We start from the raw sequence: 18,722 nt of genomic DNA, 5'->3' as shown, positions 1-18,722 counted from the left end.
CCAGTTTAAGAACCCATTGTGGCCCTCGAGTCAAAAAGTTTGCCCACCCCTGATTACTAGACCATCAAAAGCAGATACTAAGCTCAGTGTGTATAGTAGGCTTTTTGGTTAGGGGCTGTGTTGGTTGTTGATTAGTAGATTTCACTTTAGGTGGGTAGTCACTGAGGACTCCCAAATGTCAGCTATTGGAAGTCTTTTTTTTTTTCCCTAAAGAAGTCTTCTCTCCTGGTAGGGGTGAAGATGCCAGGGTTCTGGGAGGGGGAATTGGTAGTCCAGCTGCCATATTGGCAGGCTTTTAGTTGACACATTTTTCAGTCCTACAGCACCTTCATAGGAAAAATTTTGGTGTCTCTTGAGTTTCAAGTTTCTTTTCTTTGGTTTACTCAGAGGATAAACTAGTGTTTGCCTAGGGGTGTAGATGGCTAGTGCTGGTATTCTACGAGAAGAAGAGGGGAAAGTGTCCAGCTGACATTCCTTATTCTGAACTTGAAGCAGTTCCCCTGACTGCAGCCACTCTTAGTACATGAGTCTTGGGTTCTGTGGAAATTACTGAGCTCTCTTATTGTCCATATCTCCCTTTACATACCTTTAGAACATGCTATGTACATGCTAGTAAATCCACTACTATTCTCCATTGCATTCAGATTTCAAAAAATGTGTTGAAATCTCTTGAATTCTGATGCACATTTTTTTCATTATTTTTATTCTTGAGATTCTATTTGAAATATTTAGTTTCTGACTCAATCTTAGTTATTATATATTTTATTATGGCTTCTTTTAAAAGTAGAATTATTTTATCCTCATTTTATAATGTGGAATCCAAAGAATAGTAGGATATAAGTAACTTACTCAGAGTCACAACTAGTAAGTGTCAGAACTAGGATTTTAAATTCAGGTCTGATTGATTCTGGATCTACCTGGTGCTTTCTGTCAGCTTCTATTTGTATTTTATTTCATTATTATTTTTTAAATCCTCTCCCGAGGACATGTGTTTCTTTTTATTGAAGAGAGAGAGAGAGAGAGAGAGAGAGAGAGAGAGAGAGAGAGAGAGAGACGTTGATCTGTTGTTGTCCTGTATGCGCCCCGAATGGGGATTGTTATATGCCCAGACCGGGAATGAACTGGCACCCTTTTTATGTACAGAACAACGCTCCAACCAACCGAGCCACTTGGCCAGAGCTCAGCTTCTACTTTTTAAAGAAAAACAAACAGGCGAGGTTCATCTGTTAGGGCCACTGTCAGAACCTTCTGGGAAGGGTTGCTTCCTTGTTTCAGGAGGGAGTTTGTTACTAAGACATGCTTGACTTCTCCCTCCCCGTGTACTTCATATTTTTCAGTATTGATTTTGTTTGTCCCTGGCTTTGTGGTCTGTTACCTACTTTAATGTGTCTTGTTTGCCATCTTCGAAGCACCCTTAGATTTGTGGGTGACAGCCTTGCTCTCCCAAGGCCTTCTGTTCCATCTCTGTCTACTCTGCTGACTAGTGAGGTAGTGATTCCTTGGGGGAGCTTGCAGGGATTGGGGGGAAATCAATATCTCATTAGACATGAGTGAGAAGCAGCAGCAACAGCTCTTGAGCGGCCTCTTCCCTGACCTAATAAAAATTATTGTTTATAATTTTTATTTTATTTTAGAACAAGAGAGGGAGAGAGAGATCAATAAAAGAGAAACATTGCCCTAACCGGTTTGGCTCAGTGGGTAGAGCGTTGGCCTGCGGACGGAAGGGTCCCAGGTTCGATTCCAGCCAAGGGCATGTACCTCGGTTGCGGGCACATCCCCAGTAGGGAGTGTGCAGGAGGCAGCTGATCAATGTTTCTCTCTCATCGATGTTTCTAACTCTCTATCCCTCTCCATTCCTCTCTGTGAAAAATCTATGAAACATCATTCGGCTGCCTCCTACACACCCCCTTTTGGGGATCAAGTCCACAACCTGGGCATGTACTGTGACCAGGAATTGAGTCAAGGACCTCTCAGTGCACAGGGATGATGCCCAACAAACTGAGCCACACTGGCCAGGGCAAGGTGCACTGTTTAAAAATGAGGTTAGCCTGACATGCCCAGGGATATTCTAAAGTGATTAGATTGTCCTAGGAAAACCTTAGAAAAAGTCAATGACAGAAAAATCAAGAGTTGTCTATCCATTTCCTTGAACTAAATGAAACAAAGTCCTCTTTTGAGAATAATTTTGCCTATCAAAAATTGCTCCAGAGGAAAGAAGTTCTCTGATGAGAATTTGTCTAACTCTTGGTCACTGAATTTTCTAGTGCAGGAACAATTGTTTGAGATCCACAGGGCAAGTCTTTTAGCTTCCATGTTTTTCAGGGTTCCCAAAATAAAGAGAGAGTGTCAGCAATGGGTGCTACCATTGTCCATGTAATATGTTTCTGAAACCCTGTGTTTCCCAAATGTTTATGCTACCTCACGGGGCTTATGGCAGCTGTCCCCAGATGAGTCCCTTTGAAAAAGGAGAGTTCTTCTGGAAAGAGAATTACCATTCTCTTGTTCATTTGGTTATAAGTTTTTGTGTTTCAGATTTTTGTAAAGAAGGGCAGACATGAGGAGAAAAGTCAAATTATCAAAGTCTAAAGAGGTCTAGTTTTGCCATAGTAATAGAAACTCATACCTAACCCCCAAATTATCATGCTATAATGTCTTCTCTCACCATTGCATGGAAACACATGACAAGTATATACGGATAGCACTTCAAAATCATTTTATGATCGAACTAAATATTTTATAGTTTGATTCATCATTCTTCAGTAATCACTGAGCACCTCACCTCTATGTGACAGGCACTGGGACTATCCCAGTTGACAAAACAGATGAAATACCCTCTTCTTGGAGCTTGTATTGCAGTGGATGAGACAGGTAATAAAAAGATAAATCCATGCAACATATAGTTTGTCAGATGAGCTAAGTGCTAGGGAGAAAAATTTAATAAGGGAAGAATTCTAGAACTTGTGTGGCGTATATGGATGGGATGCAAGGGACAGTTCAAAAAGAGGAAAGCAATTTTAGACAAGTGACCAGGGAAGGTTCCAAGGTGAAGGTGTTTTATTTTTTAAATTAAAGCTTTGAAGGAGGGACAACATTGAGCCATATGGATTCCTGGGAAGGGAATGGTCCAGGGAGAGGATGTAGCATATGCAGAGGCACTATGGCAGGAACTGACAGCTGGGCTTTAATAGAATGATAAAGATGAGGTCAGGGAAGTGATGGGGTCATGTTGAGTCTTTAGAGCATTGTAACAACTTTAGGTTTTGCCCTGAGTGAGATAGGAAGACATTGGGTCTGATCAGAGATGTGATACAGTTGGATTTAAATAATCATGCTGGCAGTTGTGTCGAGCCTGGATTATACCAGTATTGGGGAAGATTGGAAACAGATCAGCTAAGACTCTATTGCACTATCTAAGAAAGAGGAACTGTGGGACATAGTCAAACTCTTCATGTACTTTTGAACCACAGCAGAGAGGATTTACTGACAATTTGGATGAAAATAATGAGAGAAAGATAGGATTTGGGGGTGGCTCCACAGTTTCTGGCCTGAGTAACTGGAGCAGTAGAGTTGACGTTTTCTGAAGCAGGGCTCCTGAGATGTGAAGGAGTCAATGGAGAGACAGCCAACACTCAGTTTTGTATACAGCAATCTTCCCCTATCCACAGAGGATGTGTTTCAAGATCCCTATTGGATACCTGAAACTAGTATACTGAACCCTATAGATACGGATCTTTTTTCCTACACTACATACCTGTGATAGTTTAATTTATAAAGCAGGCATAGTAAGATATTAACAACAATAACCAATAATAAAATAGAACAACTTAATAATATACTTTAATAAAAGTTATGTGAATGTGGTCCATCTCTCTCAATTATCTTATACTGTGCTGACTCTTCTCGTGCTGATGTGAGATGATGCAATGCCTACCGGAGGAGGTGAAGTGAGGGGAGTGACAAAGGTATTGTGATGAGTGTTAGGCTACCATAAGTGTTGCTTAAACACAAGCACCGTAAAACCATGAGTCATCTGATAATCAAGACAACTACTAAGTGAATAATGGGTGGGCAGGGCATATACTGTGGATACACTGAACGAGGAGATGAGTCATGTCCTGGGCTATGGAGTGGGACAGCGCAAGATTTCATCACAATACTCAGAACAGCTCGCAAATTAAAGCTTATGAATTGTTTATTTCTGGAATTTTCCATTTAATGTTTTTGGACTGTAATTGACCGTAGGTCGTGAAAACCATGGAAAGCAAAACCACAGATAAGCAGGGGATGACTGTTACATTAAAATCTAGAAAACAACTATGATCAGATGTCAGGTAGATAGTTGCTTGTGCTTCTGGAGTTCAGGAGAAAAGTCAGCTGCAGGTAAGAGGATCCAGGACTGAGCTCTAGGCACTCCCACATTTAAACGAGAAAATGAGTCCACGGAGAGGGGAGGCAGTAGAGGGTGCAGGTATTTTGACTTTATCCAAACTTCTGATAAAAATTAGGTTAGTTCCCATCAGAGGTTTGAGCTGTGTGCCACTTCCTTAGAAACTAATCTTCTTGTTTAATGTAATTAAATAATTAGTAGCCCTCAGCCACCATTGGAACCAATTAAATTTACCCATTTTACTTTGGAGCCAACCCATAGCCACCCTGTCTATAGGACAGTATGAGGGACTTTATTCTAAAGATAAGATGTGAAAGGTACTGTCTTGATTGCTCAACCTGAATGTTTATTACAAGAGCAAGTGAGTTTATGTGTGAGCTCTGCCTTCTCGGGGCCATCTGTTAAGCTTGTGCCGTATTTCTCAAGCACTATTTTGTGCCTCTGTGATAATACTTTTGCTCCGAATAAACCCCAATACTATCGTTTTCTGCCTGTAGCACTTTCTCTGTGCATGTGTTCTTACTTGGTTTGGACGAGTTCAGGCCACCCTTGAATCATCTCCCTTCTCCTTCTGTCTTTTGGGTGTGTTACTTATAAACCTGATCTTACCTGAGATATTCCTGCAGTCAAACTGCATTCTCTTAGATCTCTCCTCTCTTTCTCCTTTGTTGGGTTACTCATGCTGGTAGAGTTAGAATTTCTGTATTTGAGCTTCCTGTCCTTTTTTTTCTCCAGACTCAATCTTATAGATTTTTTTTCTACCTGTGAGAAAAACATATAATTTTCCATTTATTCTTATATATTTCTATTTTACAGTTCATGAAATATTCATAGACATACTGTTTCCTTCCTGTTTTCTGGGCTTGAGGGATAAGAAAAAGATGTTAGGACTTTGTAAACTATTTATGGTTCAAAATTAAACACTTTTATTTTCCTTGTTTCCTACCTTTGAATATAAATGTTAATATAGTACATATGCCTTATGAATAACTTAGAAAACAACCAGAATTATAAATAGAAGATTAAAATTATCTGTAATCAAATCACCAATTGATTCATTAACATTTTAGTCTGTTTCCTTTTAATTAGGAATATGTGTATATAAAAAGAACTTCATCCTTCCGTTTTAAGTCATTTTTATAATTAAAGTGTCAACCAATCTAAATGACTTATTAGCTGTACACCTATAGCTACATATACATGATACCAGCAGAAGGAGGCAGAAAGAAAAAGTAAAGGGTACCCATGGTAAACAAGAATAGCTGAGTTGTCTTCTAAATAATAGTTTATAATGCAAGAAAGTGGTTTTCAGGAACAAAGTTGAGATTTTTTTAAAGTTTGCATTTGAAGCAGAAATGTCCTTTATCTGGCAAAGTTATTGTCTTTTTCAACCTATTTAATTAGGTGGACTTCTGTAAAAACAACCAGAAAATCAGAACTAAGGTGAAGTCTAAAGTTCCAAGAAGCCTCTTTTATCTCTTTCTTTTTTTTTTCCTGAAAAAAATTATTCAGCAACTACTTTATGCCTTTCTGAAGAGGCACTTTTTATCAGATCATTTGTATTTCAACTCTGCTTTCCCCTTTTTGCATATTGGATATAGGAGCCTCCACTGCCCACTTATTCTGCATGTGTAAAAGTTATCAGATGCCATTAGATATGTCTCTTTTATAAGCCACACTTTATGAAAAATATTTTTCCATTTCTTTTAAAATCATAAATTGTTTATGTCTGTCTGAAATGTAAATACATACATCTTCACTAGTGTAGATGACTGCAAAGGTCCATAAAGCAGGATAGTAAACATAACTGAGGGTTTCTTGATTTTGCAATGACCCTCCATGGCCAGTTTTGTGCTCCTATACCAACCATTCCCTTTTAGCTCCCCGCACAGGTTGTCCATACTCTGTCTCTCACGTCATAGTGAACGGCCAATAGTTCCCACATAACCTAAGTGGGGCCCCTCCTGGTACTGTTGTCTTCTGGACTCAGAGTTGCTTTAGTCTCCAGTGTGAACATGTGACTGAAGCCAGACTCATCAGAGTCCTTCCCCAGGATTTCTTCAACCCAGTTTGGGAGTCGGAGGCCTTTTCACTTGGGTGGCGAAGCTATGAGGATGTAATTCAAGGCTGCTGCAGCTTTCTCCCTCTTTATATGCAAAAAGCTGCTGGGCAGATAGCAAAACGGAAGCTGAACTAATGGTGTTTCAGAGTCTAATTTTATTTCCTAAGTTCCTTGGAGTGGCCTGAATCATTCAGCCATTCCATCACTCCTGGGTGCTACCCTCCAGATGACCTAGGCAGTTCAGTGGGTTTCTGATTTGTGCAGCCAACAGATTATGGCTAATCAGGTTGATAGAGTGCACTGGCAGTAGTAAATGATTGCCTAAATAAATGTCTTATACTTAAACTCTCAATGTGAGAAATCTTTCCCATGAAGGGAGCATTATTCTTAGGACACCCACAAGTTTAACTGCATTAGTCAACGACTGGAGATAGTCTCAAGTTACCTTTAATCTTGTTTGGAAAAAGGCAAAGTATAAATTCTCTCCTCTCAGAGCTGAGGAAAATGATGCCAGAGAGAAGGCCTGATCTGTTTAGAGTGACTAAGCTGGTTTGTAGCTACATGGGGGCTAGGACCCACATCTATTAATTCTCTCTCTAAAGTTGTCTTGAATTTAAAAAACGTCCACATTATAGACTTGAACATAGAACAACTCAGTATTTTTTGTGTGATTTTTAATTGGTATTGGTCTACTTTTCTTTCCCTTTCGCAGTTTATTCATAAATTTCTTTTTTTAAGTATGTTTTTATGGATTTCAGAGAGAAAGGGAGAGGGAGAGAGAGAGATAGAAACATCAATGATGAGAGAGAATCATCAATCGGCTGCCTCCTGCACACCCTACACTGGGGATTGAGCCTGCAACCTGGGCATATGCCCCTGACCAGAATCAAACCTGGGATCCTTCAGTCCTCAGGCCAACGCTCTATCCACTGAGCCAAACCAGCTAGGGCTATTCATAAATTTCTTGAACACGTACATGCCGACAGGCCCTGTATAAGATGCTGGCAACACTCCAAGTATAAAAGTGCCACTTCTGCTCTCAAGAAGTTTACTGTGTAGTGAGAAGGTACATTTCTAAAAGTCTTTGCAATCGTGCGTAACAACAGGTAGGGTAGGGATTGCTGTGGAAGCACCTGCGAGTTACACAACGCAGACCAGCTCAGGTGGGAGGTAGGGCACTGGTCAGAGAAGGCACATCAGGGTGGATAATGTCAGGACTTTATCATCATCTGTCAGGCCCATGTTCCCAACTTTGTTATTAGCATGATCTCACTCTGCTCTGCTGAAATCATAGGAAAAGAAACACATGAACTTCGTTTTGGGCTAGGCTCAGAAAACTGGAGAAAGGTAAAATTGGGGCTAGCACCACCTAGGTAAGGGTAAAAAACCATAAGTATAATACAAAATCACTTCATAACTATCTCTATTCCCCACCTCACCCCCCATCCACAGACACTCCCATGTGTACCACCAGTCTTCCTGATCAGTAGTTGCCAAATTTTGCAAAGAGGAGCACCGGCCCAGGGAGACAGAGCATGAGATAAGAGTTCTGTTATCAAGAGTTTATGAAGCTCATTCTCTGCTTGGAGATGAGAGGTGGGGGAAGGGGAACTGCTTGCTTTCCTCCAGCCTGAATCTGCCTTTCTTTAATTCACATTATTGTGGTGGATCTTTACCTTCTGATCCAAGTTCTTCCATGTTGCTTTGGTTCCCCATGTGTGCTCCCACCAGAATGCTAAACCTCTTCTCCATTTAATGCAAGAATTTCAGTCGCATGCCACATTCTGCGAGCATTTAGGACTCTGAGGAACCTTGTGATAAAGAATTATTATTAACTTAACATTTCATAAAATTATTTAACCATAAGATACCTTTTTATCCTATCTATATACATAAAAGCCTAAAAGCCTAAGTGACCAGAATAACTGGCGACCAGTCGCTGTGATACACACTGACCACCAGGGGGCAGACACTCAACACAGGAGCTGCCCCCTGGTGGTCAGTGCTCTCCCACAGCCCCTCCCCACCGGCTGGCCAACTTCCTGTGGTCCCATCCCCTGGCCGTGCCTTCCCCCCCCCCCCACCCCCCCCCCCTAGACCTCACTCGCTGGCCAGGCCTAGGGACCCCACCTGTGCATGAATTCATGCACTGGGCCTCTAGTACTGTTATGAAACTTCAGAGCCCACTTTGAGATATGTTACTCTAACAAAGAAGTATATTTTTCCCTCCAAACATGCTTTTTTTAATATCCTGAGCCTGAGGATATGCTTATTGATTTTAGAGAGAGGAAGGGAGAGAGAGAGAAGAAGAGAGAGAGAGAGAGAGAGAGATCGATGCAGGAGAGAAACATCAATCAGTTGCTTCCCGTACACACCTTGACCAGGGATCAAACCTGCAACCTAGGTATGTGTCCTGACAGGGAATTGAATGTGCAACCTTTTTGGTCCACAGGACCAGGCTCCAACCAACTGAGCCACCCAGCCAGGGCCAAACATTCTTATATATAACTTAATAATATTAATGTAATGTTGCATTATTTCCCAAGTGTTATATATTCTTTTCAGGGCCTATTTTATGTCGACATTATTGCTGAGTTCTTTCACATATCTCATCCCATTTTATGCACATCCTCAACAACTTTATGAAGTTGGCATTATTTTTATCACAGATTATAGGTAAAGAAACTGAGGTTGGGAGGGGGGTTATGGTGACTTCTCTGAGGTCACACAACTAGCATTTGGCAGTGCTAGGCTAGTTCTGAGTCCTTCTGTACCTTTCTTCTTAAATAAACAAATGAACAAATAATACAATTTTAAGTTGACCAGAAGATTCTGAAACTGGGAAATATACCGGAATTACATCAAAAAGTTCAAAGCAGAGCCTGATTCGTGTGGCTCAGTTGGTTGAGCTTTGTCCCATGCATGGAAAGGTTGCCTGTTCGATTCCTAGTCAGGGCACATGGCCAGTTGCTGGCTTGATCTCCAATAGGGGGTGTGCAAGAAGCAGCCGATCAATGATTCTCTTTTATCACTGATGTTTCTATCTCTCCCTCTCCCTTTTTCTCTCTCTCAGATCAACAAAAAACATTTCAAAAATAAAATAAAAGTTTAAAGCAGAATAAAATGAAATCCTTGTGAATCAGTTAGATGTTAGTAGCTACTAGTAAACACTTCCAAATGAAGTCGGTACTTAAATTATCAGGGGAATCACTTCATAAATTATATAATTGCCTAACCCCTACGCTGAAACTAATGTAAAATGATATTGAATGTCAACTATTTATTTTTTTAAATAAAAAGAAAACCAGATGAGATATGTTCACTCTGAATGGGCAGAAGATCTACAGATAGAGATGGAGTAAGAATAACCTAAGCAAAGCACCTCGAGGGAATGGCCTGTGGTTTAGTTCAGTTGGAAGTCAGCCGAGTAAGGGGGGGCCAGTGGAGATGAGCCAGGACAGTTGAGTTGTGGCCAGATTGGTTTGCTCTCAAGTTTGCTGGTTTGGACTGATTCTGAGCAGGCAGTGTGAGCCAACAGAGTCTTTAAAAGATATTTTTATTGATTTCAGAGAGGAAGGGGGAGAGAGACACATACACACAAGAACGTTATTGATTTCAGAGAGGAAGGGGGAGAGAGACACATATACACAAGAACTTCAATGATGAGAAAGAATCATTGATTGGCTGCCTCCTCCATGCCCCACATTGGGGATCGAGCCTGCAACCTGGGTATGTGCCCTGACCTCCTGGCTCATAGGTTGATGCTCAACCACTGAGTCGCGTTGGTCGGGCCAACAGAAACTTTTTGAACTGGGAATTGGGGATGACATAAGATTGTAGCTATACTTAAATTAGAGTAGCCAGGAGACAGTCTAGAAAAAATATATAAGATGATTGTCATAGGGGGAAATGGAGGCATGTGACTGGAGAAGAGACCACACAAGACCTGACCTAGGATGAAATGCCACAGTGGTTGTGAGAAGGTGGGAGCACATCACCATCATGATCTCTAAGCGGAGGCCGGCAAAGGCCTGAACTAATAAGATCATCACCTAAGGGTTGACTCCATAGCATATTAAAGCAAAGAGTGTAAAGACTGATGAATAGTGCCTGGTCCATGGAAAATGCTCAGTGATTATTAGCTGAATTATAAATGATTTCATTTAGTTACATGGTATGTATTTCAATATTACACGATGAGAACTTCAAATTGATGTATCACCTCTTTCTTTGCTATTAAAAGTTTGTAGAATGAAAAAAAGGATGGTGTTAATCCATATCTGGAAGAAGTAAATTATATAGCATGTGCTAAGTGAGGTTGCTTAGGCTAAGAATGGCTTGTTATCTGACTGAGGAATTTAGGAGTTAGACATCAGGGATTTGGTAGGGAGAGGCAGACTTAGGTTCAAGGGTTGATGCCAGAGTTCTTGTAGTTAGCTAGTATCATGACATTCCAAATACAAAAAGGTGATTATAAAATGGTTTTGTTTAGTTTTAGCAACACATCCATTTTTACACATAGTTTGTGTTCCTATATGCTTTCACTCAAGCAATGTTTTTCTAACAATGTTGGCAGAGTTTAATTTATGCTGTCTTGGAAAACAAGGGTTTCAAACTCTGTAACGAAGAGTTAGTTAAATTATGAACAGAAGAGTTTTTATATAAATAAAAGATAAACTCTAGTTCTGAAAAGAAATTGTTAAGCTAGAGTTGACCATTCAGTTTCATAAACGTTTTTAAGAGGAGCCCTAGCCTATGTGGTTCGGTAGTTGGAGCATTGTTTCGTATACCAAAAGGTGGTGGGTTCAATTCCCAGTCAGAGCACATACCAAGGTTGCAGGTATGAGGCCCTGAGACTATAGAAGAGGGGAGAAAGAGGGTTTGAATGGACTTTGACATTAGTGCTTAAAGGACTGTGGCTGAAGTAGGACTATGGTGGAGACGGGGGAGGTGTTGTCAGAGGGGCACAGTCTTTAGAGCTGATTTTATTTGTGAACTTTTATCTTCTTTCCCTATATCTCCATGATGACTCTGTCCTGTGACCTTATGGCTCCTTCCCAGTGCATATCACACAGACTAAAGTCTGGGAACTTGCAGAGAGTAGGGCATCATTAGTACCTGGTTTGAATGACTCATACTCTTCTTTCCTTCATGGAGAAAGTGTGGCATGGGCTTTGAGTTCAGGCAGACCTTCACCTGGGCACTAACAAATTGTTGGCCATAGACCCTAAGAATTCAGCAGGAGAAGAAAAAGAGAACATATGGAAGCTTTGGGGATTTAAGTTGGAAACAGATGCTACCCCTCACTGAGACCATGTGTATGTCATTTAACCTCGCTGAACCTCACTTCTTTTCTCATTTGTAAAATGAGGGCAGCACCTCCCACCTCAGCTTTGTCACAAAGATTAGGTGAAATGCCACCTTCTGAGAACAATTTCTGAGACATGGGGCTCAGTTTGGAGGAGCCCCAGTAGAAGCTCATTATCACAGTGGGAGGAGGCAGTTACCCAAGGAAATGGGGTGTGATATTAGAGATGAGGGGAAGTGCTAAGCAAAAATATAGGTGTCCACTATGCTCACCCCATGTTAGATAGGAACTAAAGTAAATGAAAACCAGCAAAATGTTCGGCACTTATGTGCTCAAAAAACAATTGCTGAATCTTAGAGTAAGGACTTTAAGACCCCTGTTCTGTGCAAGACTTCTTAGAATGGTGTTACTATCCAGTGGGCCATCTACTCTAATGAAAACCTCACAGGGCTGAGGAATTTAGTGCCCTAACCTTGGAGCCTCTGGTACATGGTGTTTTGTTTGAGGTTGATGTATTTGGAAAGATTAGCGGAAGATAAATTATTTGCCAGTTTCCAAGTAGGCAGATGTGAAGGTTTTCTGTTAGGATATTTTTGCTCTCTAGCACCAGCGGTCAGAGATTAAATAATTTGCCATCAGACAGATGTTCTGAAGAGCTAATTAAAAAACTGACAATTACCCAAGATCTCAGATAGTTAGATTTATATGCCTTTATCTACAGGAAGACCAGAATCAGTGCAGCTTAAAATCACTGCCTTAAATGATATTTCCAGAAAGTTCACTATTGAACTAAAAAAGAGTGCCTTTAAAGATATTCCTAATTACACAAGTGTGTCTCAAACCTGGATGCCCATTTCAAGAAGTTGAGAACCTTTTAAAAAATACCCATGTTGGGCCCCATTCCAGATAAATTATAACAATATCTGGGAGGAGAGCCCTGGTACCAATTATTTTTAACTCTCCCCAGTGAGTTGAATATGCAGCCAGGATTGAGACCTACTGATTTATAAATGAAATTTATTTTCATAGCTCTTTTAATCCTGGGAGACACTGTAAGGTAATGTATGGGAACTGGATAGGAAGTGGAGTTAGGCCAGGCTTGGTTGGAATGACAGATTGACCAAAACTTTGTTCTGCTCTGGGCATAATTTTGTTAAAGGTTAAAGTCTCCTTTCCTTTAACACATGGCTATTCACTCTTTAACAGATTTTTGTGAGGGTAGGATGTGAACATAATTTCATAAGTCAAGCACCTACTATATGCCCAGCGTAGACACTCAATAATAACTGGTGGTTACCACCATTTGTTTTTACTAAAGTGCTTTATTGGGAATTTCAAAGCCTGTTTCCCAGGCATGCTCACTGATATAAATGGAAAGACTCTGAGCAGAGGCACAGAGATGAGCATACATCAACCTAAAGCAGTCTGCACAATAGACCATCTTGTCATGATGTAAATATGTAAATAAATCACAGGTTCAGTCTAAGTGTACTTCTCTTGGAAGTCATAGAAAGTATGAATTTCCTTTTTAGCAAAAGATGTTCCCAGAGGTGGTATTACTACTTTCTAGAATAAATGCAAATAAAAATCCCCAGGAAGTATTTCCCACTTAAGTCAGCAGCTCTATGTCTTCACTATCACCTACAAATTGTGTGCTTGTCTGTGTACTTGGGTGCCAAGCAGCTCAATCAATTATATTGCAATATAATTGCCCACCCAATAGGTCTGAGTCTGTAGTTCTATCAGGTCAGGTTGGAGGAACCATGCTGGCCTTGGACAGAGGGAGTGGGACGTTGGTTCTATATTGCTATTCCCTTCCCTAGTCTAGGCACTTGGCTGTGACTTCCGTGGTGTACAGAAGGGTGAGCAGTTGGAACCAGCCTTGCCTGAGGCCCTGACTACATGCTCCTATTCTGTTTATACTGGAAACGTATCTCCTGCCCATGCTGTTCTTTTATTTGGGGGACTTCTTCTTCCTCCATATCTCCATGCTGACCATGTGACTGTCCTGTGTGAAATCAGTGACAATGTGGCTCCTTCCCAGTGCATATCTTGGGGGAGCTGAGACAGGGTCTGGCTCAGAGCCTCTGCTGTAAACACTATGCACCTGGCTTTTTGTAGTAAGTATATGGTGAATGTTAGTGTTTACTCTTCTCCCTGGGCTGATATCTGGCAATCCCACTTCCTATTGTGTGTCTTGGGGCCAGCCACTTTCCCCTTCCCAATCTCTGTCCTCAGCTGCAAAATGAAGGAATAGAACACACACATAATGGTGTTCTGATGATTAAATGAGAAGAATATATAGATAACATTTATTGAATGTATCCTCTATGCCCTTGTCTAAGTATTTGTCTAAGCATTTCATATGTGCTATTAACATTATTAACTTACAATCTCCTTGAAAGTAGATCTCTTAGTTCCCTTTTTACAGATGAGGAAACTGAGGCAGGGAATAATAAAGGAGTATTTCCAAGGTTATACAACCAAAAAGTGGGAGAACTAAGAGAAGAGTTTGACTTCATGCCTGTGCTCTAAACACTGTACACCATACCTTTGTGTAGTTTGTATGTGGTAAGTGTAGTGGTATATAATGTGTTTGCTTTTCTTTCTGGCTTCCTCTTGAAATCTCTAATCTGACATAGGACTACCACAGCAAGCAGCACCATGGTACACATGAGAAGTATTTACTAAATACTTACTGATAGATGAAGGGATAAAACAGAGTGCTAAGCATCGTATAGTTTTGTCTGGTAATGGATTTGTAACCTGGTATTGTGTTTATTGACACGTCACCTGCAGAACAACCTCAGTGACTACCTGGCCAACTTAGGATCCAAGCCTCTATAGTGATCTGGCTCAAGATGCCATTTCCAACATTACTCTTCTGTTTACCTAAACCTTGATAGTGTATAAGCTCAGTCAAGGACAGGAATTCTTTTATTGTGTTTTTCTTTATAAGTCTAGTACTTAGTGGGAATCTAAAGAATATTAATTGAATGAATAAATGTGGCTCAGTCACCATGAACTGCCACTTGCTCCTATATACAGTCTGAAAGCAGGCTCTGATGGAACTAGACATGGCCCCATGTCCTAGTCCTGACACCAACTAGCCTTTATTCAGTGTGTTAACCCGTCAGTTTCATCTTATCTTTTACCAAAGTGACTGTCTAGGCTGCCATTAATTGGGCTTAGGTTTTAGTTGTTTTTCTCATAATGATGATAGATTTGTATTGATTTGTCTACACCAGCATTTTACTCTCCGAGTTCTTAGATTTTGCCACTTTGCATATTAATGAAAGAAAACCCCATTTAACTGGCATGTTAGATGTGAGTGGAGGTAAAAAAAATATGACTGCCAAAACTAACTTATATTGTACATGAAGGAGGGCCCTTTTTAATGCTTAAAACTAGATTTTCCTGTCATAGAAACATGTTTTTTTTTCCTCTAACATATGAAGGAGAAAGGAACTAAGATTCATTTAGCATCTTTTGGGCCTAATGCTGGGGTAAAAACTTTTTATTTGTTATTGCACTTGCTCTTTGAAACAATCTTGAAAAGGAATATGGCTTAGTAAGACCCAGGCTTTGATGTCAAAAAGACTGGGTCTGAGTTCTGGCCCTTCAACCCATCCACTATGCGATCTTGGGGAAGTTTCTTAATCTCTCTAACCTTCAGTTTTATTTTCTATAAACTGATGTGATGATAACTCATGGTTGGTGTTTGGGAAGGGATTTTGTTGTCTCCTTCCCCAACTCACAAGTAATATTCAACTGGACACTAAAGTATTGGTTTAGTAATGGCCGGGCAAGCACCCCATAACCTCCCAAACGTGAGTCTTATTTAGGGAGATGTGCTGGCCCAGGAAGCCACGGCCCGGAAGACTAAGTCAGACTACATGCACTCCCCACTATCCTTGCATCTGAGGCATTAGAGGACCTGGTCCTGGCTTCCAATTGGTCACATAAACAAGTGACTGGACTCAAGAGCAAAGCATTGAGCTGGGTGTGCCCCGACCTTGGAGAGATTACTGTCTGGGAGCAGGTAATTCAAGTGTGACCTGTGGGCATGACACTAGGAAGAGGAAGAGTGCCGGAAAGCATGCCAAGCATGGGCCGTGACTTGAAGGCATGGGAACCTGCACAGCAGAGAAGAGGGCGGAAGGCAGCTATTCTCTATGGACCAACTTCCCCAGCCTGAGGCAGGTACTTGAGCTGAAGGCAGACAGGCCCCCTCCCCACCCCCCACCCCAACAATAACAACAAAATCACTAAGAATAGAAAACAAACCCTGGGATTTTAAAAGATTATGTATACGAAGTACCCAGCACGTTCACACTGTGAAGGGAAGCAATGTTTTATTAGATAGATAAGTATTATTAAGATGATTGTATGGATGAGGAAAGGGGGAGCTCAGGGACATGAATACTGGTCTTGTAAAAAAAACAAGGACACATCACAAAAATGCACAAAAGCAACCAGAACTTAACCTTGTTTTAGATTTATGACCATTAGGCGTTAGTCATAAATATCATTTGGAAACAATCACTGCCTCTTACAGTTTCCATGTAATATGACTTCATACAGTGATCTAAAAATATAGGTGTCCCCCCCCCAAATGTATATTCACACTTTGAATACTTATAAAGGCAGTGTTGATTAAAATACGTATCATTTTCAAAATTGAGCTATCAACTGTCAAAGTGTGTATACATTTTTGGGGGGACACCTTGTATATCAACAACTTTGACACACATACACAAATTAGGGATAAGTAGTTATACTTCAGATTGGACAAGGTTTTATAGTAAAACAATTAGACAAGGAAGTCCTTATCTGCTTACATTGAATATGAGGAAACACATCAGAGAAGTTCTACAAATTGTGATAAAAACAGTCAAATTTGACTTCACTGGAGATCCAGATTTTGTGTTTGGTACACTGGAAGTAAATATTTTGCAATATGACGTTATAGTGTAAGAGTATGTGAAAAATAAGAAAACTGCCCTCTAACATACATTCAACCTACCAAGTGAGCCTACAAAACACTATCTCTCCTGCCTGACAGACCAAAAGAAGCACGTTTACCTTTGTGAAGGTCTAAAAAGCAAAGCGCTTTGAAAGAATACATGAAAGTGAAGGGAAGAGAAAGAGGACGCGTGGGCAGCCTATAGGAAGGGATGTTTAAATGAGTTGCCAGAAATATTGCCCTCATGTCACATAAAAGTCTCTGCTCCAGCATCATCTAGAATACCGAGTAAGAAAAGCTGCTTTGTTTTGTTTTTTTCCCTTTAGGAAAACATAAACATCGACGAAGCCTCCAGGTGCCTGGTGAAGCACATCCTCGCCAACGAGTGTGAGCTGATGGAGTCGATCGAGCCAGACATCGTGAAGCCACACCTCACGCCGCCCCGGGCGCTCAGCTGCTCCAGCTGTGCCAAGTCCTAGTGGGCTCTGTGCTGGCACGTGCTGCACATCACCCCATTCTCTCAGCCATGGTGCCTCAGCTTTTACCATTTTGGGAAAATGTCATGATAGGGACACACAGGTGACACGCCAAAGATCTATGCCTCTATCTTTCCTATGTGAGAGAAATAGCAAATGTGTTTTTAATGTCTGCCTCCGCCTCCCCACCCTATTCCCACCCCCCCACCACCCAGCATCAGCAACTGTGTTTACAAGCATTTAGAATATTTAGTGCGTTAAAAAATTGTGTCTGGTAGCTGACCACCATTCTGCAGGACGAGATTGGGCCGTGCTGTTTGCTTCTTTGCATCAGCCAAGGCCTCAGGTTTTCAAGAGAAAGGGGAGAAGGGCAGACTCGCTGGCAAGTTGAGCATTGGCTTTCGCTTTGCCGCTGGTATCTTGCCCAGACTTGAATATATTCTCTGCTGCTCTGATCGGCCTCTTAAGTCGAAATGGTCTTTTCTCCAGACATGACCTCCATTCCCAACAAGCCTAGGAGTTTCCTCGGATTTAGCTCTTCGGAGTCATGCACACAGGCTTCCTGTGCTGTTGTTGCTTTGATTGTCGCTTGCCATGCCCCGAATGTTGGTTTAACTGGAAAATGTATGAAAAAGATCTGCCCCCTGTTTGTGCCCTTTTGTTAGCTTTCTCTGACTCATGCTGTGGGACTCTGTACATGTAATATATATTGTATATATTTTCACAAGTGAAAAATAAAACATTAACGGACTCTGTTTCCTTATTTCTGAGAATGCTCCAAGTTTCTTAGTATTGTGAATTTTTGGGGAGACTGGGTATCCATGGTTCTCAAGACTCATTTCTAAAATTCTGTTTCAAACAGGAGATGGGACATGTGCATTTAAAGGAACTGTTGAGCACTATTAAAACTGAGATGAGTCATTCCATCTATACCTACTCTTCATATCGACATTTAGGCCAAGAAAGTAAGTAGTGTATACAAATTTCTTTGGTGAAGCCGAGAAATATAGCCTCAGATAATCTGATCAATAAAGATGCCAGACCAGTTAACATACACACACACACACACACACACACACACACACACACACAGCTAAAATATGCATGGTGATATCTTGCTTTACACAGTGGCTGTGGTGCTGATATGGTGCAGGTAGCTACTACATTTTAATGGCATTATTTTCCATTGATGTTCATCATATACTCAGGAGTTTTATCTTTTGAAACAGATGTTTTGGTGTGTCCTACCCTTACTATTGTGGCATTCGCTGTTTCTATAAGCACCAACCACACAGCTTCTTATTGTGTTGGTGACCCTTTTCCTGAGGGCATTCTCTGATCTCTGGAGCACCTGATCCCAAGGCAGGTTGACCAGAAGTTTCAGAGAGTTCATATCTCCAGGAGCAGCCCTCAACCTATGACCGCAGGAATTCTGGGATAAATACCCTAGGTCTTTGTCCCTCAGGAAAGACAATCCTGGAGCATGCGCTATGCAATGTCTCAGAACTTCCCAGTGGTAATCC

At 41.0% G+C, this 18,722-nt stretch overlaps 1 protein-coding gene across 1 annotated transcript in view; it reads left to right on the top strand.

Annotated features, from left to right (window-relative positions):
• RAB38 (RAB38, member RAS oncogene family) overlaps positions 1-17,962 on the top strand; it is a 50,534-nt gene extending 32,572 nt beyond the window's left edge. The window contains exon 3 of the mRNA XM_005875640.2: positions 17,050-17,962. Coding sequence (XP_005875702.1) covers positions 17,050-17,202 — 153 coding nt within the window. The 3' untranslated portion in view covers positions 17,203-17,962. The remainder of the gene's footprint in view (positions 1-17,049) is intronic.
• The last annotated feature ends 760 nt before the right edge of the window (positions 17,963-18,722 follow it).

The sequence above is a fragment of the Myotis brandtii genome, unplaced genomic scaffold (assembly GCF_000412655.1).
Source record: "Myotis brandtii unplaced genomic scaffold, ASM41265v1 scaffold468, whole genome shotgun sequence".
Taxonomy (NCBI): Eukaryota; Metazoa; Chordata; class Mammalia; order Chiroptera; family Vespertilionidae; genus Myotis; species Myotis brandtii.
This window is presented reverse-complemented; position numbering and strand designations above follow the sequence as displayed.